A 22071-nucleotide genomic window follows, 5' to 3' on the forward strand; every position below is an offset into this window, starting at 1 on the left:
AGCATCTCCTGTATCCTGGGGACACAGTGGTGTAGAGACAGATGCTCTTTGCCCAGTTTTCTGATGGGGGTTGGAAGTGGAAGTAGCTGTATCCTCAGAGCTGTGGTAGGTGTGGCTGGGACAGAGGCTAGGAACTTATCAATTGAGCCCAAGGGGAACGCAATCCCTGAAGCCAATTCAGAAGGGTGGAGAAGTGTGATTTGGGACTCCCCCTACAGGAGAAGAGGAGATCTGGAAGCCATACTGTGCAGCTATAGTAAGTATTAAAAAAAAAAAAAAAATCCCAGGTCTGATAAATAATCAATGAGAATCCTAGTCTGGGAGCTGATGTGAGCTATAGTAAGACCCTATCTCAAAGAAATAAAATCTCTTTCTCTTTCTCTCTCTCTCTCTCTCTCTCTTTCTCTCTCTCTCTCTCTCACACACACACACACACACACACACACACACACACACACACACACACACAACTATCTGACTCACTATAGGAGGAGTCTTTGCAGGCACATGGTCCAGCCTCCCCTCCCTTTGAGTGGCTTGAGGAGACCCTCCTGGGTAGGTATATTTCCATCTCCGTGGCTGAGCCTGGACTGGAACTAAAATGCCCACACACAAGGCCTGAGGAAAGATCTGAGGGGCCTACTGTACCTTCAGGCCACATCGAGACGAGCACCCCGCCACTCCTTGACCTGTAAAAAGCAGCAGAGGTGTGGGCGAGGGAGGAGAGGGAAGCCAACTTCTTGTTAGTCAAACTGGCTGTTTCCCCAGGAGCCTGAGGAGAAGTGAGATGGCTCAACTCCCTTGGATGGGGACACTAACATAGTTACCATTTCTTCACCTGTGGGCCAGACACCAGGACATAAACCCAAAAACGAATCTCATGCAGTCAGCACAAATACCTTCTACGGCCAATAACACTGGTTTTTTGGTGTTGTGGGAGAGGGCACCAGGCTTAGGGCGTCGGCCCAAGTCACAAGGCTCACCAGTGGCTGAGGCAGGCTTGAGACCCTGAAGTCCCTGAACCGCTCAGCAGGGACAGACCTGGCAAGCATAACCAGGCTCTGCACATCTCCTACCCGGATCCCCACTGGAACACTAGAGCAAGCCTCCAACTAGAGGACTCAAGGTTAGCGAGGCTGCGTGGTCTGTGCCTGAGTAGAGACCACACCTTTTGTCAGCCAGGCATTCCCACGGCAAAGCACATCTCCCGTGAAGAGGTGTCACCCCTACTGGAGAGACGGACAAGGACTGTTCAGGCAGGACCATCATTTCCTTTTCTCCTGCCCACACAGCTTCAGTCAAGCCTGCACCTGAGGTCATGTGCCATGTGGAGGCCCCAGATCTTCAGACTTGGAAAGGTGCCATCCGGTCCTAGGAAAGTAGCAGAGAGCCGGGTCCCAGGATGGGACGGGGCTAGACATCCAGCTGCAGCCAGCAGTCGGCTGGGAGCACCGCATGCCTTGCCTGGGAGCACCGCATGCCTTGCCTGGGAGCACTGCATGCCTTGCCTGGGAGCACTGCATGCCTTGCCTGGGAGCACCGCATGCCTTGCCTGTGTCTGTGCCAGGACCCGCTCTCTGCAGCTGCGGGCAGAGCAGCTAAAGGAGCACTCTGAGGTGGCTGCCCTCTTGTCTGTCTGTCTGTCAGGTGGCCCCTGGCTTTCTGGACCTAAAATAATATATGTGAATAAGCTGGGGCTAACAGGAAAGGCAGCTAGTTCTCTGTCCCCAAGTCACCGGAAGGTGGTGGCCTGCAGGAAGGAGGAACGAGTGAGCTGGAAGCCACCTTTCTTCCTGTCTTTCCTCCTTTGTCACCTGTGTGACCCATCTCCTCCTGTCCTCCTCCTCCTCCACCCACGCTTCCAGTCACCACCTTCTCCAGGAAAGCACTGGCCTGCCCCTCTTCTCTACCTCCAAGGTGACCTTCGCTGACCACATGCCTCGCTGTGGGCTAACCACCTCACCCTAGGCAACCCCGGCGAGCACGCAGAGAAGCATGATCATGCCAAGCCTCTGGGACCGTCCAACCAAACCCCACCTAGTTATCTGCCTCGCAGGGAGCCACTGATGGGTAGGGCCCACCAGGGTAAGGCCCATCTATAAGAGGACATGGATGCTGGACATGGGTCCCCCACCAGTCTGGACTCACCCTGGGTCCCTGCCCAGACCCCAAGCACCATGGGAGGGAGCAGCAGAAACAGGTCCAGCTGAAAGGTATCATTTACTAGGTTGTATCCAGTCAGAGGGACAACCCTGGGTCCCCTGGATATGATGTAGCCTGGGGCACACAGGCAGATTGAGGTAGGTGGATGGGAGGTGGCCACACCATCTTCCGGGGTCCCCGCTATGGGTCCCCTACAGGGTCCTGGAGCAGCTGTCTTATACCTGAGAGGTATGTCCCGGCACAGCATGATCCAACTCCAGACCTGTCTAAAGGCCAGGCATGGAGGGAGGCAAACAGGCCCAGAGTTCCAGGCCTCCCTCAGGCCGCCTCCTAGGCCCAGTCCAGGGGCAGCAGTATCACTGCCCACACGTGGCTCTTCCTGGGATGGCAGCTGAGGTTCCCGTCATCTGGGGCACAGGTCAGCTCGGGAGGAGGGGCTCTCGCTCTGAGGCGGCAGCAGTGGTGTGGCTCCTGTACACCAGGAACTGGACGGAGATCTGAGGGCGGCGTTAAGACCACAGCAGACACCCTGGGCTGGCGCTGTTCCCACTGCTCCTCTCTGCTCTGCAGGGGACAGGGTCCCGGGACCTCCTAGCCTTGCTCTTGCTCTCACACCACCCTGAGTGCCACCCCCCACCCCCCACCCCCGCCATCAGGAACCCTGGAATAAGACTGTCTTCCTCTCTACGACACTAAGAGGCTGGGCCATTCGGGGCCTTGCTCTCTCACTACGCCCCGTGGGGACGTAGCAAATGTTGAAACAAGGGCCATGTTTACTTTCTGTCAAGTGGGACCCAAATAATATCCAGTTGAGCCACTTGGCAAACACTGACAGAGCACTCCTGAGTGCTGGGGGGGCCTCGTGGGGGGGGGAAGCTCAGACACTGATGCCATCAGCTGTTACCCCGGCGAGCCAGCGACTACTAACTCAGGTGAAAGGAGAGAAACTCTGAGGACTGATGCTTTCCGCTGTGTCCCTCAGTGAGGAAGTAGTGGAGGTCAGGAGCCGGGCCCACTCTCACTTGCCTCCATGATCTAGCTCTTGTTTCCAGTGCGTGGGTGCTGCGGGCCACAGGACATGGGTGCACTGACTTTTCTATTCCTCGGGGCCTTTGCACAGGCTGCAGCCAGATTCTGCTCCCTTGCTTTTCCCTGAATAACTTCTCCCTTGGTCCAGGTGAGATGACTGCTGCTGAGGCCTGTTTGCCCCGACCCAGGGCAGTCCAGTGGTGATACATTCATGCTGTCTTCCTCTGCAGCACTTGGTACCACTGAAGCGGAGTAACTACCTAAAAAACCCGGTGCTTCTGTCCTTGCTCACGGATGGTGCTGGTCCTGGCTAGGTGCCTGACCCACACAAAAAGGTGCATACTCTTGAACGGATGGACTGATGGATACAGATGGATGGATGAATAAATGGAAAGTTGAATGAGTGAGTGGGTGGTTGAGTAGATAGATGGATGGGGGTTGGATGGATAGATAAATGGACAGATGGATGGATGGGTGGGTGAGTGGGTGGATGGGTGAGGCTGGAAGGGTAAACAGGATGAATGCAAGGTTGGACTATAGATGGGAAGACAGGTAGATGAATGGATGTGTGGATGAATACATGGGTGGATGGGTGGATGGGTGGATGGGTTGATGGACAGGTGGAGGGGTGAGTGTGTGGATGGGTCGTGGGTGGGTGAATGGATAGATGATGAATAGGATGATGTTGGATATGGGCAAATGGAAGATGGACAGAAGGCTGGATTGTAGATGGAAGGATGGGCTGATGAATGGATGTGTGGATGAATACGTAAATAGATGGAGGGGTGGACCGACAGGGATGTGCATGCTGAAGCAGAGGCTGCCTTGCCCACATGGCTTTGCCCACACCACACACCTTAAAGGATACAACGGTGTCAAGCAGCAGCACACCCAGGCTGCCCACCAGCCAGGGCAGGTGATGCAGCAGGTAGCTGCCCTCGCTCTGGCCTGCCTCGGGGTTCTTCAGCAGCACGCTCAGCCCGTACAGCGTGTTCCCCAGCATCACCAACGCAAACAGCGAGTAGGAAATGCCTTGGGTCGACTGCCGTAGGAACTGGGAGAAAAGGAGGTGATGTCAGAGACCTCAGGGGGTTCTTGTCTACGATGGCAGCACTCGGGAGGCTAAGGCAGGAGGATCATGAGTTCAAGGCCAGGCTTACACTATATAGCCAGTGAGGGGTCAGTCTGGGCTACAAAAAGAGCCCTGTCCCCTAAACCAGAGAGGGCTCTCATCACTCTGGATTGTAACCGTCCGTGGGTGTGCCCTGGGTGGTACGTACTCTGAGCTGGTTTTCCATTGTGTGCCCAAGGCCCAGCATGGACTTGGCACCCAAAACAGCCCTATCCAGGGCCCCAACTCCAAGCACTTCTCCCAGGACCCCAGACACCATGACTGCCTATGCCTGCTGGCCGCCGGCTCTGAAGCCCTCAGGGACTCTTCCTGCCGGGCAAGCAGGGGGTTCCTCATCATCTCCTGTCCACTTTCTGGCTTCTCAGCTCAGCAACTCGCTCACACCTGATCTCCAATGTTGCTGAGACACAGTCTCATGTACCCTCCACAGCAAGTGTCATGGGGCCGATTTCCCAGAGGCAGAAAGAGGCTCAGTCAGCTGGGTGACTCTGCCCACATCAACAGCTGCTGTGGTCAGGATCTTCTGAACAAAAACTCCTGCACCATACCATTGCTCAGCCTGCCAGCCCTCCTTCCGTGTGACCCACACCCCTACCGAAAGCTCACATTGGTGCGGATCTGAGGCAGCCTTGAGAGCAGGTACAGCACGCTGGAGATGGAGCCAATGACAAAGCCGATGACCTCCTTCTTTGTGAATGGCTGGGGGGCGGAGAGGCGGAAGGGGGCATTCACTATCTGGTGGGAGTTTTAGGGAGCAGTCTCCCCAAGAGGGAGAGTAGCCCCCACAATTTAACATCTACATGATCATGCAGGGGAATGAGAGTCAGCCCACCCATGTTACCATCCCCTACCTTATTGCCAGGCTCCACAGACAAGAGCATCCGTCCCCGGAAGCCTTCCCTGGGGAGAGCCACAGGATCAGCGATGCTTAGCAGTGGTGTGATACACACCGTCCCCAAGATGAACAAGAGCACAGAATTGATAGGGGTAGACACTGGATTGAGGCAGGAGAGAAGCCAAGGTTAGGTATCGAGGTGACAGCAGACAGCCTGGGATGGGAGTCCCAGCCTTGCTTCTCAGTAGCTGTGTGACCTTGGACAAGTGACCCAGCCTCTCTGTGCTTCAGTCCTTCATCTGTAGAATGGGGATACAACAGTACCCTTCCCCTAGGGATACACAGCAAAGACAGTCAGGGCAGAGGGGTCAGCACTCTGTCCTGGAGGCTGCTCTGTGACTCACCCTCCTTTCTGGCTCTGAACCAGAGAGAGGAGAGAGCAAGTGGGATCTCCCTGCAGCTTCATCTGGGTGTGTCTCCATCTCAGCCTGCTTCAACTCAGGTCCCAGGCCTCCCAAGGCCAGCAGAGCCCGACCCAGAGTGACCCCTGGACTCACATGGGGAAGGCCGGTTCTTGAACTTGTAATGGAAGTACAGGGTCAGCATCACGAGGTCAGCCAAGACGTAATACACAGCCGTGTAGGTCTGGGAAAGAGAGGCAGACCCGAGTAATGGCTGCTGTCCTGGGCCGATGCAACCACCCCGGCAAGCCCTCCACTGCACCCCGGCTGGTGACCAGCTCTGGTCAGAAGGCTCCCTGTTCCTACCTAGGCAAATGAGGGGTCAGGTGGACAAGGGTCCTGCGAGACTCCAGCCTGGACAGTCAACAAAGCATCGAGTGCCAAGAGTTGAGACAAACAGCCAAGGCCTTCCCGACTGACCCTGGTTCTGCTGGCCATGGAATGTCTGTGGTTCCCAAGGAAACCCCCATTTGCTACTTTGAGGGCCCCATGCCCAAAATTTTTAGTTGGGCCCCCAACCCCTCAGAAGCACAGACTATGGTGTGGTATGCTTACCTGGCAAATGGGGAAAACTGAGACTTGAACAGAAACCCTGACTCACGCATGGTTATACACAGCATGGTGGCCATGGAGTGGCCGACAGACATGAAGTCCCAGCCTGTCCTCCCACAGCTGTTCCCACTTGTCCTTAGCTGCCCTGCTGTGCCTGGGACCCACCCACCTGGGACCCACCCACCTGCAGGGGTAGCTGGTCTGCAAGGAAGGAGCCAATGAGGTTGCAGGAATCTCCACCGATCCAGCCCAGGAGGAACCAAAAGGACAGGGCCTGGTCCATGTTCCCTGTCTTGCAGGCCTTGATGTATTGGCTGAGGAAGAGGAGGGGACATGTGCTCAGAGGCTGAGGCCTAAGGAGCCACTTTAAAGGGCCAAGGAGAAGTCCTTAACAGCAGGGCTGCGGCAGTGATGGGCAAGAGATGGCCCAGGGGCTTAGGATGGAACCCAGAACTTCAAAGGCAATATCCTCAGAGCATTTCTTTGATCTGGGGAGGGATTTTACCAGTGGGAACCCTTACTAGCCCGGGAGCACAGCAGCTGTGTATCTTTCCAGACAGGTCCGCAACCTTATTCAGAGTCTCCCCCACTGCACCCTGGCAACTCCAGAAGGGACCAAGGGTCTGTACAAGTTTCTGAAGCATGTGCCCGACCTTGGCTTATTTTTAAAATCTGGCTGGTGGGATTGAAAGCATGGGTAGGACGGCTGAGGTGGGTCTGAAGCCCAGCCCAGCCTGGCCCGGCCCTCTTTTAGGAGTCACTGATGGTAAGACATGCAGACCTACAGCCTGGTCACTGTAAGGGCAAGCAGAGAAGGGTGGCCAGACTCCGGCAGCTGTTTCACAGGCTTCTGGTCCCTTGGCTGTCTGCCCTAAGGCCCTTCATGCTGTGGCTGGGTTGGGTATGAAGCCAAACGTAATGTAAGCTGCTGTTGCTAAGGGGTCTGGGCACGGACCTAAGCCCCCTGTGGCAGTGAGTCCTTGAGTCCCAACACAAGGATGGTCAGGTCGATGAGGACACTGCACACCGGGGGCCGAGATGGCTGTGCCACTCCTAGGAGTCACCCTGGCCAGAGCCTCTAGCCTTGACGCTCCATTGCTGCTGTCACTACTTGTTTGCGGCAGGCCTCAGACAGTCCAGGCTGGCCTCAGACCTTCTGTGTAGGCCTCCACTCCTGGGCCTCAGGCAGTCCAGGCTGGCCTCAGACCCTCTGTGTAGGCCTCCGCTCCTGGGCCTCAGGTAGTCCAGGCTGGCCTCAGACCCTCTGTGTAGGCCTCCACTCCTGGGCTCCCATCTTGCTCTTGACTGTTACACATGGTGGTTCACAACTGCCTGTCACTCCAGTTCCAAGAAATCAGACGCCTTCTTCTAGCCTCTGAGCGCACTGCACACGTGATGCACAGACATGCATGCAGGCTAAACACTCATACATACAGAAGAAGAAAATTAAAAACTAATTAAAAGAGAAAGGAAGGAAGGAAGGAAGGAGGGAGGGAGGGAGGGAGGAAAGGAAGGAAGGAAGGAAGGAAGGAAGGAAGGAAGGAAGGAAGGAAGGAAGGAAGGAAGGAAGAAAAAGAAAGGAAGAAAGAAAGGAAGAAAGAAAGAAAGAAAGAAAGAAAGAAAGAAAGAAAGAAAGAAAGAAAGAAAGAAAGAAAGGAAGGAAGAAAGAAGGAAGAGAAAGAAAGGAAGAAAGAAACTCAAGAGCCAGGTGCAATGGCACATGCCTTTAATCCCAGCACTCAGGAGGCAGAGGCAGGTGGATTGCTATGAGTTTGAGGCCAGCCTGATCTACACAGTGAGTTTCAGGCTGCTGGAATAGATAGTGAGCCTCTGTCTCAAAATTAATTAGTTAGTTGATTAATTAATAATAAATAGCCAGGCAGTGGTGGCACACGCCTTCAATCCCAGCACTTGGGAGGCAGAGGCAGGCAGCTCTCTCTGAGTTTGAGGCTAGTCTGGGTCTACAGAGCGAGTTCCAGGACAGCCAGGGCTATGTAGAAAGACCCTGTCTCGAAAAACAAAACAAAACAAAATAAAATAATAACAATAATAATAATAATGAAAAAATTTAAAAAGAAATGCATGAGAGCAGAGACAGCTCTATAATTAAGAGGGCTCGCTGCTCTTGCAGAAGGCCCAGATTCAGTTCCCAGCACCCACTTGGAGGCTCACAACTAACTGTAAACTACAGTCCCAGAGGATCCAGATACCATCTTTGGGTACCAGGTACCAAGCACACATGTGGTGCACTTAAATACATACAAGTAAAATAACCAAATGCATAAAATAATTTTTAGAGAAAACGAAAAGAGACTTAGGAGTGGATGCTACATGTGTAATCCCAGCAATTTAGAGATGGAAGCAGGAATATCAGGAGTTCAGGGTTACAGGGTCTCCCTAGATAGCCCAGGTTGGCCTTGAACTCATGATCCTCCAGTCTCAGCCTCGCAGGGACTGGAAATGGGATGGGGTATTACAGGATACATGCTATGTATATGGAGGTCAGAGGACAACCTCTGGTATTAGTCCAGACTTTCCACCTCGTTTGAGGCAGGGTGTCTTGTTCACAGCTGTACATGCCAGGCCAGCTGGCCCACAAGCTTCCAAGGATTTTCCCGTTTCTGCTTCCTACTTCACCGGGAGCATTGGGATCACACACACACATCACTGTATCCATCTTCACATGGGTTCTGGGGATTCAAACTAAGATCCTCATGATGAAGTAGCAAGCAATTTACACTGAGCGATCTTCCCCAGCCAACAAGCATACATATTTTTTAAGACTTATTTTTAGTGTATAAGTGTTTTGCCGGCATGAATGTATGTACACCATGTGTGTCCCTGGTGCGGAGGCCAGAAGAGGGTGTCAGATCTCCTGAAACTGGAGTTAGAGGCAGCTGACATGGGTGCTGGGAATCAAACCCAGGTCTTCTGCAAGAGCAGTGAATGCCCTTAACCCAGTCGCCCCAGCCCAAGAGCAAATCTGTTTGTTTTTTGAGACAGGGTTTCTCTGTGTACTCCTGGCTGTCCTGGAACTCTGTGGACCAGGCTGGCCTTGAACTCAGAGATCCACCTACCTCTGCCTCTTGAGTGCTGGGATTAAAAGTGTGTGTCACCGCACCCAGCCCAAGAGCACAACAGCCTTGGACGATAGAACTCTCAGTGAACTCCTGATTTCACTTCTGCCTGCCTCACCCTCTCACGGTGACCAGCCAGGCATGACGGTGGCTGTCCCTTCTCTCACACACCTGCTGTTCCTGGCCGGCTGCTTCCTGCCTGCTAGTAGCTCACACCCCCAAGTTCTTCCTGGCTGCGGCCCTTCCTGCCTCTGCTGAGTGGCCAGGGGCTCTCTTTCATGCTTCACATAACTGGACACTGGCACTATGCCAGCTCTCGAGCTTGTGCACATACTGGGTAAACGAGGGCCCAGAGCAAGGCAATGTGACCCGGGTCACAGCCAGGAGTAGGTGGCAGAGCTAAGTGTGGACACTCTGGACCCCTCTGCAGTAATGTCCTTATCCCCCAGCCCGACAACAGCCACATGATTCTGTAGTTCCCGCTTCCGTCTTCGCCATCAGCCTGTCTTCACTTGAAGGACACAGCCATGTCTAATGCATCCCAGCCCGCCCATTCTCCAACCCCATCTCTTTCCAGCTGAGCAACGAAGAGCACACTAAGAAGCCCTCATCTTGTCTGGAAAACAGGAAAAGGAACTCTGCCTATTTCACGGGGCTGTTAATGAGGACCAAAGGAGGTAAACCCCACCAGCACTTAAACACGGGCCGGAACAGAGTGGGGGCTCAATACATGGTAGAAAATATTACTATTCCAGCAGCAGCACCCCTCGGCGTGAGGTCCGGCCTGTGAGGACTCCATGCAGCGTCCCATCTTCAGAGCAAGCTGGCCTCCAGTGAATGTGATCAGGGAGGGAGTAGACCAGGCCTGGACTCTAGACCAGCCAGCGGAACCCTCGGGGCAGGTCAGGGACTGCTACCAACCCCGAAGCCTCACCTGCTCCTGCCAGAGAGGCATATATATATATATATATATATATACTCACGGGAAGGTAGACGCAGCAAAGCAGAGAATAGAGACCAAGCCCAGGCCCACGCTGGCCTCATCCCAGCCATCCTGAGCACATTCACCAAACACATCCCAGATCCACTGGATGGAGCCGTTGGGGCAGAGGGAAAAGTTGCTTGCGCCCAGCGTCCTCCAGACCATGGCTGCAGAGGGAGGGTCCCAGCAGGGAAGAAGGCGGAGGTGTGTGGACACAGTTCAGAGGCTGTCGCAGGCTCGTCCTACAAAAAGGGAAAGAGGTCTTCAGCGTTGGGAGGTCTAGCCCTTTCCACGATCCGGTGATGTCAACTGGCCCTGTCCTCTACACAGTGAGGATAATGTCAGGCCCTACTTCATCTAGCTGCTGTGGGTTAAATGGGTTCATATGGAGAGGGGGCGGGGCGGGGTGCCAACAGCAGCTTTGGAGACAACGTGTGAACATGCAGGTATTTTTTTTCTGTTTTAGAGGTCAGATCCAGAGTCCTGCATGTGCTGGACAAGATGTCAACAACTGTCCTGCGTCCTCAGCATTTTTTTTTAAGCTTTGTATCTCAAGAGGGTCTCACAAATTGCCCAAGCTGGCTTTAAACCTCCAACCCTCCTGCTTCAGACATCTGAGTGCTGGGATCACAGGTCTGAACCACCAGGCCAGGCTTCCATTCCTGTGTCATTTCTATTGTCTGACAAGGTCTCTGAGGCCAGGCCTCACTGGAGGGAAGACTACCCTTGGCGTCTTTCATGTATGAATGAGAGGGTGGTTCCTAGGGTTACCCAGGTACCCGGATAGGATGCTGGGGCCCACGTTCCTCACAAAGCCTGAAAGACATGCATGACACCTACCTGCAAGGAAGCCACAACCCACACCAGAGTATGGCTGGTGGAAGGATCAGGAAGAAAGGAGTCCTCCCAGGTCCTTGTACCTGCACAGAGTAGGACACTGTCACTCGTGCATGACAACCTAGAGAGGGAAGGAGAGCCATCTCCTCCAGTCCCTGGCATGCGTTCACACATTCTGTCCTCAGCCTGACTCAACGGCCACACCACTGACGTATTCTGGAGGAACCTGAGACCACAGTAGGAAGTCCTCCGCCAGGGCCACCCAGCCAGAAAGCAAAAGTCAAGCCCCCAAGGGCGAGGCTTCACTGGAGGCTGCCTCAGCTTCCCCTTTTGTCACTGTGCTGAGAGGGTGCTTCCTCACCCAGACGGACTCACTCCTGGACTTCCTTAGTTCCCACTTATGCCAGGGAGGCCTGGCCGCCTCACAAAGCTCGGGCTGGACGCAGGACTGCTGAGCTTGCGATCATCAGGCCAGGGAGAGGAAGCAGGGCAGCTCCTTTTCTCAGGAGGCCCAGACTCTCAGAAGACCTAACGTGACCAGCTACCAGAGCTGGGGGTAAGGGTGCCCCAGGTCACTGTGTGGCCAGCTTATAGGGGTAGCTCCAGTATGGGGCAGAGAACGGATGGAAGGCTCTTCCCTGGTCTCCGTGGCCGGTGCAGATGATATCAGCATAGCCGATTTTGAGAGCAGTTACCTGACACCTTAGTTCACACACAGTCCAGGTAAGAGCTGTGCCTAAGAAGCCCTCTTGTTTATCAGCCACTCACATCCTACTGGCCTCCCCTGCTCCATGCTCCCATGTAGGTTCTGAATAGGCCTCTACAATTCACACATCCATACACTGTCATCCCTCAGGCCAGGTAGGGAACACTGTCCCCATTTTAAAGGTAGGGTTGAGAGCCTTTGGTCAAGTGAGTCAGCCTGTCTGAGTCTGTCTATGAACCGGGGCTAATGTCCTTCTGAGCTGAACATAGCTCTGAGCCCCACATCTGACCCATAGTAGTGATGGTTTAAAGATGAGAACCCAGTATCTTGACCACTGTGGAGCCTCTCACTCCCTCTCACCAGGCTAGGAAGGAAATGAAGTAAGCAGCTTACACTGTGGGTGTAAACAGCTCTCCCAGCTTCTTTGAAGACTCTTCCCTTGATACCAAAGTTTGAGCCTAGGACCTCATAGTCACATGCTCTACCACTGGGCTACATCCCTCAGTCTGAAGGATCCTGACTCTCATGGTTCATTTCCAGAAAGGCTGGCCAGGAGACAGATCTCCTGAAATACCCCACTCCTCGGCAACTCCAAGCAAAGCCAGGGAGGTGCTTCCCACCAAAGCAGATACAGGTTCCATTTTGATACTGGATCAAGTTCAAATTCACACAGACAGGGTCCCAAGCACCCACAAGAACTGTTATCTTAACTTCATTTCCTAGCCCAGGTCCTCAGAGTCCCAGACACCTGCACATGCTGTTTCTTCCTCTAAGGAATCCTTCTCCACCACAAATGCCTGGTAGAGATACCATGACCCATTTCTAAACTGTCTTCTCCAAGACAAACTGCCAAGAGGCAGTTGCAGTGACCTCCTCTTGTCCCCTGGAACACACTTCTGGAGAAGACGCATCCCTATCCTTGTTAAACATTGCTCTTCTCCCTGTTCGTGTATTTCCTATTCTCATGGTCTGGATTTACTAGCGCACAACAAAGTCTCAGAAATGCAAACGAGAGGGGAGGTAGCGTGATAAAGAGGGGGGAAAGGGAGGAAAGAAAAAGACATGAGAAGGGAAGAGGGGAGGAGGAGAAGGGAAGGGAGGAAACTTGTGAATTGCGGGGGTCCTAGGACTGAGAAGTCCCTCTGAGCACGTGATGGAGCTTCAGCGTTCTGATGCATATAATAAAGGGAATCATGAAAGGTACTTAACTCCTAGACTGACTGCAGACTTCAATAAAACCCAGTCCAAGCCATGATGTGAGCCTAGGAACTCATACATGTCGGTCAAGTGCCCTACCATTGAGCTACAATCCCCCAGTATTAGGAAGGAGTCTGACTCTCATGGTTCATGTCCAGAAAGGCTAGCCAGGAGACAGTATCTCCCACCACACCCAACTCCTCCAACTCCAAGCAAAGCCAGAAAGATGCTTCCCACCGAAGCACATTTGACACAGTCAACAGTAACATTCTGTTCTTGCTGGAGCCCCCTGGGTCACATAGCAGCACACAGTATACACTAACTGAACAAGATCTGAGACTATAGCAGCCCTCACACTTCTAACCAACCCTCCTTGAAATCCTGCCGAGAGAGAGAGAGAGAGAGAGAGAGAGAGAGAGAGAGAGAGAGAGAGAGAGAGAGAGAGAGAGAGAGAGAGAGAGAGAGAGAGAGAGAGAGAGCGAGCGAGAGCATTCTGGACTCCCTACCTGCAGACCTGGGGAGAATGTGTCAGGAGATCCCGCATTGGCTCCGGGATCCTACCCACTCTAGGCCTCCAAACCAAGGCTCTAACTCCTTCCGGTGACTCTGCCGGTTCCGAGGGATAATGACAGGGCAAGCCGCTGGGGCAAGCGCTGCAAGGCCCCCGCCCAGTCTGGGGAAAACAAGGCAATCAGAAGCCAAGAGACCGGAAGGCGGGGACCGGCAGGTGAGATGTGGAGACAGACCCGAACTCGGATCCCAGGCCAGACCGGGTATCCCGCGCCCCCAAAGGGGACCGGCGCCAGGGGCTGTGCGGGGCTGGGGGAGGGTGTAGGGAAGAATTGATAGTGCCCACCTAGAGTCCCGACCCCCAGCCAGGCTGCCGCCAGCCCCCCTGCAGTCTCACCAATTGAGGATCCACAGCCGGACTCAGCTTCAAGGTCCGTAGCCCGCCTGCGTCAGCTGATCTCCGCGACGCCCCGCCCCGCCGCGCGCTGTGGGCGGAGCCCCAGGCGCCCGGGCGCGCAGGCGCAGTCTCCATGCTGCGAGCGGCGTCTCGAGCCGTGGGCCGCGCTGCGGTTCGCTGTGCGCGTCGCTCCGGGCCTTCCGTAGCGCGTCCTCTCGCCATGTCCCGGCCTCCCGCACCCGGCTCCACCTCGGGCGCCCCTCTCCGGCCCGCCACGGTTCTGGGCACCATGGAGATGGGGCGCCGCATGGATGCGAGCGCCAGTGCCGCGACCGTCCGCGCCTTCATGGAGCGCGGCCACAGCGAACTGGACACGGCCTTCATGTACTGTGACGGCCAGTCCGAGAGCATTCTGGGCGGCCTGGGGCTTGGGCTGGGCAGCGGCGACTGCACAGGTAACCGCTACACCTGCCCCCCACTCCCTGCACCGAGTAGAGCTGAGCTGGTGCCCGCATCCGGAGTGCAGCGCCCAGGGTCTGCACCCGGGAGCTTCGTAAGCTCCCATGTCCACAGCTGTGTGGACCCCAAGCTCCTAAGGCACCTGTAGCCCTGAACTACTGAACTGAACTTTGTCCCGCCTCTCCTTTGAAGCTTCTGGAGTTGCAGCTCGGGGGCCGGTGCTGGGAAGCTCCCCAGTCTCCCCTTGAGCCTGTTCTGGCCCCGTGCTTCCCACCTCAGTCCCTGCCTCCCAACTCCCCATTTGCCCTTAGCCGCCCCGTCCCCCCAACCAGGCTTTGTGCTTATGCCCTTCTCTCTTACCCTCACCAGCCCTGTGCTCCAGGAGCATGTTTCTCTTTCCGGTCTTTGGTCATCTCCTAGACTTTGTCCTAGGCAGTTGACAGTACCTGTGCGTCTCAAGGAGATCTGTGGCAATGCCAAGGGCCCTAGGAGGAGGGGGTGGAAGGTAGCGTGGGGAGAGGGCACTCCCGGCCCTTCTATCCACGCTGTGCCCGGTCTTGCAGTGGGGGCTACTACAGTGGGGAGTGACTAGCCCCCAGAGGGAGTTCCAGTCCTTCGTGGAAGACTGAGGCCGCCATTGCTGGGGAGCACAGACGGGAGTAGCAGTAAGCAAAGCTCATGGAGCCCTGAGGCTAGACCTTAGCAGTGTAAGTAGCACTGTGCTGGGTAGAGAACAAGAGACAGGGCCACTGGAGGCTGAAGGCTCGGCTGCTCCGATGGAACTTGAGAGTGCAGAGTACATGTATGGGGCAGGATGGTCAGTGGCATGTGTCCCTTGATGGAAGAGGAGGGGAGCCGTCCCTCATTTGCTTGAAACCATTGGAAGTCTTAGGAGTGTGCCTGATATATAGGGAGGTCTCTTCTTTGCCTTCCCGAGATTCCTCCTTCCAGTTCCTGTGCAGTGGTCCTCTCCAAGGCCCCTTAGACTCACCATGGTAGAACTGGAGGGCATAAGTAAGCCGATCTCTCAAGCCCAACACCGTAGAGTTTACCTGGCCGATTTGTTTATAATGATTCCTCTCTCTCTCTCTCTCTCTCTCTCTCTCTCTCTCTCTCTCTCTCTCTCTCTCTCTCTCTCTCTCTCTCTCCCTCTCCCTCCCTCCCTCCCTCCCTCCCTCCCTCCCTCCCTCCCTTTCTCTTTCTTTTTGGTTTTGAGAGACAGGGTTTCTCTGTCTCTGTGTAGTCCTGGCTGTCCTGGAACTCCCTCTTGACTCACTAGAGGCCAGAGTCCTCAGGTCATTCCTGTGGCAGAAGTTCACATGAGAAGGCCTGGGGGTGGGTGTTGTAGCCAGGAGATGCTGTGGTCTTCTCTATGCTGTGGTCTTCTCTATGCTCCCCTTTGTCTTGCTGAGTCCACATAAGCAAGTATCAGCACACAGAATCCATCTGTCCATCATCAGGCCAGGTAGTTGGGGTTCCCTCTCTGGGAAGAAACAGTGCTGAGGTCGGTGACTGGGGAGCATCTGCAGTGGATTGGAGGTGCAGGCTTCTGGGGGTCTGAAAGATTGATTGCTGCCAAGGAACACATTCAGGTCCCTGTATCTCTTCCCTAATTTGTTGGGAGGGGGGTTGTTTTGTTTTATTTTGATTTTTCGAGACAGGGTTTAGCTTTGGCTGTTCCAGAACTTACTTTGTAGACCAGGCTGGCCTCAAACTCAGAGATTCGCCTGCCTCAGCCTCCAGGGATTAAAGGCATGTACCACCACTAACTGGCTTTTTTATATTTTTTTTTATACTTCGTTAATTTATTTGTATTTGTGCTTTGCCTGCTTGTATATGCACCCACAAAGGCCAGAAGAGAGGGTTGGGTACCCTGGAACTGTAATTACAGATGATTGTGAGACCAACATGTGCGAGTTTTGGGAATCGAACCTGAGTCCTCTGCAAGAACAATAAATGGTCTAAACCACTGAGCCATCTCTTCAGCCTCCGTTCTTACATAGTACTTAGTGGTCTCCCTGCTTTCAGGCCTGTCCCGCTGAGTTCCTTCTCTATTTTATGGCTAGAGGGAGTGAAATGATGGGCTCATATCATCCTGACAAAACGTGGAACATCAAGTCTAAAGATGGGATAGTGTTTGAGCACCTTTAGGATGGAGTCTGCATTCTTCTCGTTTCAAATCCTATACCCCCTGCCCTTCCATATATATAGTCTTAAAATTCAAAATGCAGCCTTGTGTGGCAAGCACCTTTATCCACTGAGACAGCTTACCAGCCAACCTTTAATGTCTGTTCAGGTCCTTTGCTCACTAAAAAAAATTAAATCTTTTAAAGATTTTTTTTTTTATTGTGGGTGTACAAATGTTTTGTCTGCATATATAGATGTGTGCCACATACCATGTAGCTTGTATCCAAAGAGAGTGTTGAATACTCTGTAACTGAAGTGATGGGTGGTTGTAAGCTGCCCTGTGGGTGCTGGGATTTGAACCTGGGTCCCCTGCAAGAGCAACAAGTGCTTTTAACGGCTGAGCCAGTTCTCCTGACCCTATTTTGTATCTTAATTAAAAATTATTTTTAAAGCTCCCTTAGTTCATAGATAGCATGATTGTCTCCATATGAAATCAGAAGGATTTTAAGACTCCCTAGAATTTTAAGATTTATTTACTTACATATTTCATGTTTATGAGTGTTCTATCTGCATGTATGTCTGCACGCCAGAAGAGGGCATCAGATCCCATTATAAATGGTTGTGAGCCATTAGGTGGTTGCTGGGATTGAATTTAGGACCTCTGGGGGAACAGCCAGTGCTCTTAACTGGTGAGCCATCTTTCCAGGCCCCCTACCTAGAATTTAAGAGGGGAAGAAAAAAAAAAGATGACTTAATCCCTGTGCCTCCATGTGAAGACAGTTCTATTATTGTCACTTTATCTACAGATTAGGAAATAGTGAACAAATTAAGTAATTTAGCCAGGAACATTTACATTTACATGGCCAGTGGGTAATTCTAATAAGTCTTTTTGTTTTTGTTGTTTGGGTTTTGTTTTTTTGGGACAGGATTTTACAGTGTAGCCCTGGCTGTCCTAGAACTCACTCTGTAGACCAGGCCAGCCTGGAACTCACAGAGATCCACCTGGCTCTGCCTCCTGAATGCTGGGATTAAGGACATGCACCACCATGCTTGGCCTTTTAATGTGTTTCTTAATCATTATAATCTTCCTGCAAGTGAAAATTGCCACCAAGGCCAACCCTTGGGATGGGAAGTCACTGAAGCCTGACAGTGTCCGGTCCCAGCTGGAGACGTCACTGAAGCGGCTGCAGTGTTCCCGGGTGGACCTCTTCTATTTACACGCTCCTGACCACAACACCCCAATAGAGGAGACGCTTCGTGCCTGTCACCAGCTGCAGCAGGAGGTGAGGGTGGCCCCTGAGCTCAGAGGGGTGATCTTTATACCACTCATCCTGACTCTGCCATGACAGTGAGGCTCGCTGGGCACCCAGGGCAGAGCTGGGCACAGACACCATTGCCACCCAGTCGGTTTTCCCTTCCTGGTGCCCTGGGCTGAGCTGAGTCCTCTCCCCTGCAGGGCAAGTTTGTGGAGCTTGGCCTGTCCAACTATGCCTCCTGGGAGGTGGCTGAGATCTGTACCCTCTGCAAGAACAATGGCTGGATCATGCCAACCGTGTACCAGGTGAGGGGAACTTGGTGTGCTGGGGCTACCCAGACCTCAGAGCTCAGCTGATCCCAAGTCGTCTTGGGCTTCAGACCCCTCCTTAGACCTCTCCAGAGCAGCCTCCTCAAAGCCTGTGGGTACCACCTAGTTTCTCAGCAGCCTCACTATGGTGCACCCGCTTTCTTACTGCCTGAGCACACACATCTTGATCCCTTCCTCCCATCCTGCAGCCTAGAACATACCTCCCCACGTCCTAGAAGTACTCACCTTTGACCCAGAAGGCCCGTTCCTGGGAATCCCCTCCCCACAAGCCCTAGGGGCCTCCAGTCTCTGAAGGCCATCTTCATCCACTGAGCCACCCTGAGTACCTCCTTCATCTCAGAGCCCACCTTCAGTGCCTTTCTCCGGGGATTTTTGTTATTGTGTGTGTGTGTTTCCTTTGTGGTACTGGAGATTGAACCTAAGACCTGATACATGCCCTATACACCCCAGCCTGCTGTCCATATTTTTAATTTTATTATTGCATCTCTTGGAAGCAGAGAATTTGCTAAACTTTTGAGTAGTTGTGATTTCAGCATCCAGCCCATAAAGGAGGCCTAGAGATATCTGTAGATTGATAACCCAGGCCAGTTTCCCCTCCCTGCCCAGCACTTTCAACCCTACTCCATACTACAATCTCTAGAATTTAAGAAAAAAGTATTATTTAGTCCTTGTGCCCTCCAGGTGAAATTTGAAATAACTGAACCTGGGAAGGTTTAGATTTAGAGTTTTCAAAGCAGAAAATTTCAAATCTGGGCATACATACAGGCACACACACACACACACACACACACACACACACACACGGATGTCTGAGGCAGGAGGATCACTATGAGTTCAGGGTGAGCCTGGGTTACAGAGCAAGACTATTTCAAAAAACAGAAACTATGTTTAACAGGTGAAAACACTTGCTGTGCAGCCATGAGGACCTGGATTCTCATCCCCAGTTCACACACAAAGCCAGGAGTGATTGCCCAGTTCACACACACAGCCAGCAGTGATTGCCCAGTTCACACACACAGCCAGGAGTGTTGCCAGTTCACACACACAGCCAGGTGTGATTGCCCAGTTCATACACACAGCCAGGTGTGATTGCCCAGTTCACACACACAGCCAGGTGTGATTGCCCAGTTCACACACAAGGCCAGGCATTATTGCCTGGTTCACACACACAGCCAGGTGTGATTGCCCAGTTCACACACACAGCCAGGAGTGTTGCCCAGTTCACACACACAAGGCCAGGCATTATTGCCTGGTTCACACACAAAGCCAGACATGGTTGCGTGCACCTGTTACCTAGTGCTATGAAAGGAGACGAGGGAATCATTGGGGCTTGCTCGGTGCCCACCCAGCTTCAGATTCAGTGAGAGGCCCTGTCTCAGGAATAAGGCAGAAACTGGTACAGCAGGACCCCCAACATCCTCCTGTGGCCTCTGCACCCATACACATATCAACACATACCTACAGACACTCAAAAATAAGTAAAAAGTGGAGGACCAGCAGGCACAGGGTACAGGCCCTAGCCCCAGCTACTGGGGATCACTTGAGCCCAGGAGTTTTTGAACAGCCTGGCCAATTTACTAAGACCTAGTCTAAAAGAGACAGGCTTCCAAAATAGATTATTTTTAAAAAGAGAAAAGCTGGGTCCCTCTCTTGATACATCCACACTTTGCAACAAGCCCCTCTCCTTCCCTGCAGGGCATGTACAACGCCACCACCCGGCAGGTGGAGAAGGAGCTCCTCCCCTGCCTCAGACACTTTGGATTGAGGTTCTACGCCTACAACCCCTTGGCTGGTATGGGCTGCCATGGGGACAGGCCCTGTAGGTGGGTGGTCGTGTCAAGCCCAACTCTGGATTACTGCCCTATGGATGCCCTTTCCAGGCTCTTCCTGCTCCCCAGTTCAGAGCTGGGTGGGACCAGGCAGCCTCTGGGTGGAGTCTGGGCCAGGGTCTGACTGTTGCCCTCCCACAGGGGGCCTCCTGACAGGCAAATACAGATATGAAGACAAGGACGGCAAGCAGCCTGTGGGCCGCTTCTTTGGAAATAGCTGGGCTGAGACCTACAGGAACCGGTGAGCTGGGCTTCTCTGCGTCAGGATGGGGGGTGGGACTTTGTATCTAACTGAAGTTCTTAGCTGTGCTCCCAGCTAAAACCTCCTACTGCCCCCCCCAACCCCCGTGTCTTGATTCCTTTTTTTAAAATTTTTTTGTGGTTTTTCTAGACAAGGTTTCTCTGTGTAACAGCTCTGGCTATCCTGACATCTGCTTTGCTTTGTAGCCCAGGCTGACCTCAAACTCACTGCCTCTGCTGAGTGCTGGGATTAAAGGCGTGCACCTCCACTGCCCAGCTTCCATTCTTATAAGAAATAGCAAATCCTAAGGTTTCTCTTTTTCTTCTACCTCTGTAAGGAAGTGAGGAAACCCCATCCTCACCCCCAGACCTTGTGGTCACATAAGCCACTGCTACTCCGAGAAGTGCCCTGCCAGGAGGGAACCTTGGGTGGAGGCTTGGGCGGCCAGCGCTAAGTCTGGGTTTACAGCAGCTTCTCTGTTGCACTAGGCGGATGGTAGACAGGTCTAGGAGCTACCAGTGAGGCATCTAGGGAGCGAGTGGGCAGCCCAGGAGCTTCTTAAGCCCTGTAACGGAGGAGGTCTCTCCCAGAGGAGGTCTACTCCCAGGGAGAGACCTCCTTTCCATGCTACAGATGGGGTGGGAGCAGTGTCTTGATAGGCTCTGGCTTTAGTCCCCAGTGTGACCCAAGATTCTCACCCCTGGCCACTCTCCCCACTCAGCTTCTGGAAGGAACACCACTTCGAGGCCATCGCCCTGGTAGAAAAGGCCTTGCAGACGACCTATGGCAGCAGCGCCCCCAGCATGACCTCCGCTGCCCTGCGCTGGATGTACCACCACTCACAGCTCCAGGTAGCCCAGCACCAGGAACTCATTTTCTGCCCCTTTAGGGGATCCACAGTTGCCTTTAAGTTATTTCTAGAGAGAGTACTTCCTCCAGAGCTAGAGAGGTCATTTGGTGTATAAAATGCTTGCCAGGCAGGCATGAGGCAAGTGTCTTATAAAGAGAGGGTGGGTTTTTACTTAAGTCTCCCCAGGGAAGAGCTCCTGTGACCAGGGGCAAGAGTGGAGTCACATACATTGAGCTGTCAAAGACCCCTTCAGACCTTCCTGGGTGTCCAGGACAGATATACACAAAGATCCCAGAACCTACGAGGGGACAGGCAAGGAGGGGCATGTACGACAGGAACCACCAAGTAGCAGAAAGGTCCTGAGATCCGGCTGTCTCCCCTTGCAGGGCACCCAAGGGGATGCAGTCATCTTGGGCATGTCCAGCCTGGAGCAGCTGGAACAGAACTTGGCCGCCACTGAGGAAGGGCCCCTGGAGGCAGCTGTCGTGGAGGCCTTTGACCAAGCCTGGAACCTGGTCGCCCACGAGTGTCCCAACTACTTCAGATAGACTGTCCTGGCTCAAGCTGCCAAGGGCTTGCCCGCCACCTCTTGGGTTCACACCCTGGCCATTCTTTGCCTTATGCTGACTCAGTGGGTCTTTCCTCTGATCTCCACCCACACAGTCTTCTAGATTGCATCCCTGCTCCCTGTCACCTTCATGGTGAGGAGAGGCTGGCTGGGCTGAGTCCTACAGCAGCTCTTCCTGTCTAAATAAAGCAGGCATCTGGCCTGGCTGCAGCCAGGACTGAACCTCAGACTGTCTCCTCTACTGCTTAACACCTGCTCCCTCCATGCTGCCTCGGGACCCTTGAGAAAGGGTGGAACCGGGAGCTGGGGCCCCAGAGAGCCCCATAGGTGTGGGAGTGCCTGACACTGCCTGGCAAGGGTCCCCTCACCATGTCCTGATCCAGCCTTACCCCTCATTCTTCTGCTACAGGCCGAAGCAGAAATATGAAATAGAAATTCAGCTGATTATGGCAAAGCTAATACCTGGAAGAAGCTAAGGGCCTTCCAGAGGATTAAGCCAAATCTCAAGGAGTATTTGGTGTTATTTGGCTTTTA

At 53.5% G+C, this 22071-nt stretch overlaps 2 protein-coding genes across 3 annotated transcripts; one reads left to right on the forward strand and one right to left on the reverse strand.

Moving 5' to 3' along the window:
• Nucleotides 1–2201: 2201 nt before the first annotated feature.
• Slc66a1 (solute carrier family 66 member 1) lies at nt 2202–14016 on the reverse strand. Of its 2 annotated transcripts, XM_006980909.4 has the most exons (10): nt 13879–14016; nt 13478–13644; nt 11072–11151; nt 10233–10473; nt 6357–6486; nt 5717–5804; nt 5176–5318; nt 4931–5023; nt 4061–4246; nt 2202–2660 (listed from the first exon to the last, which is right to left on the reverse strand). In XM_006980909.4, the coding sequence occupies exons 4-10, from the start codon at nt 10394–10396 to the stop codon at nt 2583–2585; spliced, it is 882 nt and encodes a 293-aa protein (XP_006980971.1). In that variant the 5' UTR covers nt 10397–10473; nt 11072–11151; nt 13478–13644; nt 13879–14016; the 3' UTR covers nt 2202–2582. The 2 variants fall into 2 exon arrangements, with proteins under 2 accessions (XP_006980971.1, XP_015854841.1); XM_015999355.3 differs by lacking the exon at nt 13478–13644 and having other exon boundaries at nt 13879–14003.
• Akr7a2 (aldo-keto reductase family 7 member A2) lies at nt 13997–21764 on the forward strand. The gene is made up of 7 exons (XM_076565537.1): nt 13997–14333; nt 17560–17747; nt 17921–18025; nt 19745–19841; nt 20020–20119; nt 20841–20970; nt 21356–21764. Exons 1-7 carry the CDS (start codon nt 14012–14014, stop codon nt 21515–21517), a joined length of 1104 nt encoding a protein of 367 aa, XP_076421652.1. The 5' UTR covers nt 13997–14011; the 3' UTR covers nt 21518–21764.
• Nucleotides 21765–22071: the final 307 nt, after the last annotated feature.

This window comes from Peromyscus maniculatus, chromosome 2 (assembly GCF_049852395.1).
Source record: "Peromyscus maniculatus bairdii isolate BWxNUB_F1_BW_parent chromosome 2, HU_Pman_BW_mat_3.1, whole genome shotgun sequence".
Classification (NCBI taxonomy): Eukaryota; Metazoa; Chordata; class Mammalia; order Rodentia; family Cricetidae; genus Peromyscus; species Peromyscus maniculatus.

What these genes read in the sequence shown, in the direction of transcription:
- Slc66a1 (XM_006980909.4), bottom strand. Translation starts at nt 10,396, where the DNA reads ATGGTCTGGAGGACGCTGGGCGCAAGCAACTTTTCCCTCTGCCCCAAC. An exon ending in TGCCTCAGATCCGCACCAAT is followed by an intron (nt 4,247 to 4,930) that starts GTGAGCTTTCGG and finishes CTTTTCTCCCAG; the next exon opens with TTCCTACGGCAGTCGACCCA. An exon ending in TGCTGCTGCTTGACACCGTT is followed by an intron (nt 2,661 to 4,060) that starts GTATCCTTTAAG and finishes CGCCGCCCTCAG; the next exon opens with ATCTCCGTCCAGTTCCTGGT.
- Akr7a2 (XM_076565537.1), top strand. Translation starts at nt 14,012, where the DNA reads ATGCTGCGAGCGGCGTCTCGAGCCGTGGGCCGCGCTGCGGTTCGCTGT. An exon ending in GGGCAGCGGCGACTGCACAG is followed by an intron (nt 14,334 to 17,559) that starts GTAACCGCTACA and finishes TCTTCCTGCAAG; the next exon opens with TGAAAATTGCCACCAAGGCC. An exon ending in GTCACCAGCTGCAGCAGGAG is followed by an intron (nt 17,748 to 17,920) that starts GTGAGGGTGGCC and finishes TCTCCCCTGCAG; the next exon opens with GGCAAGTTTGTGGAGCTTGG.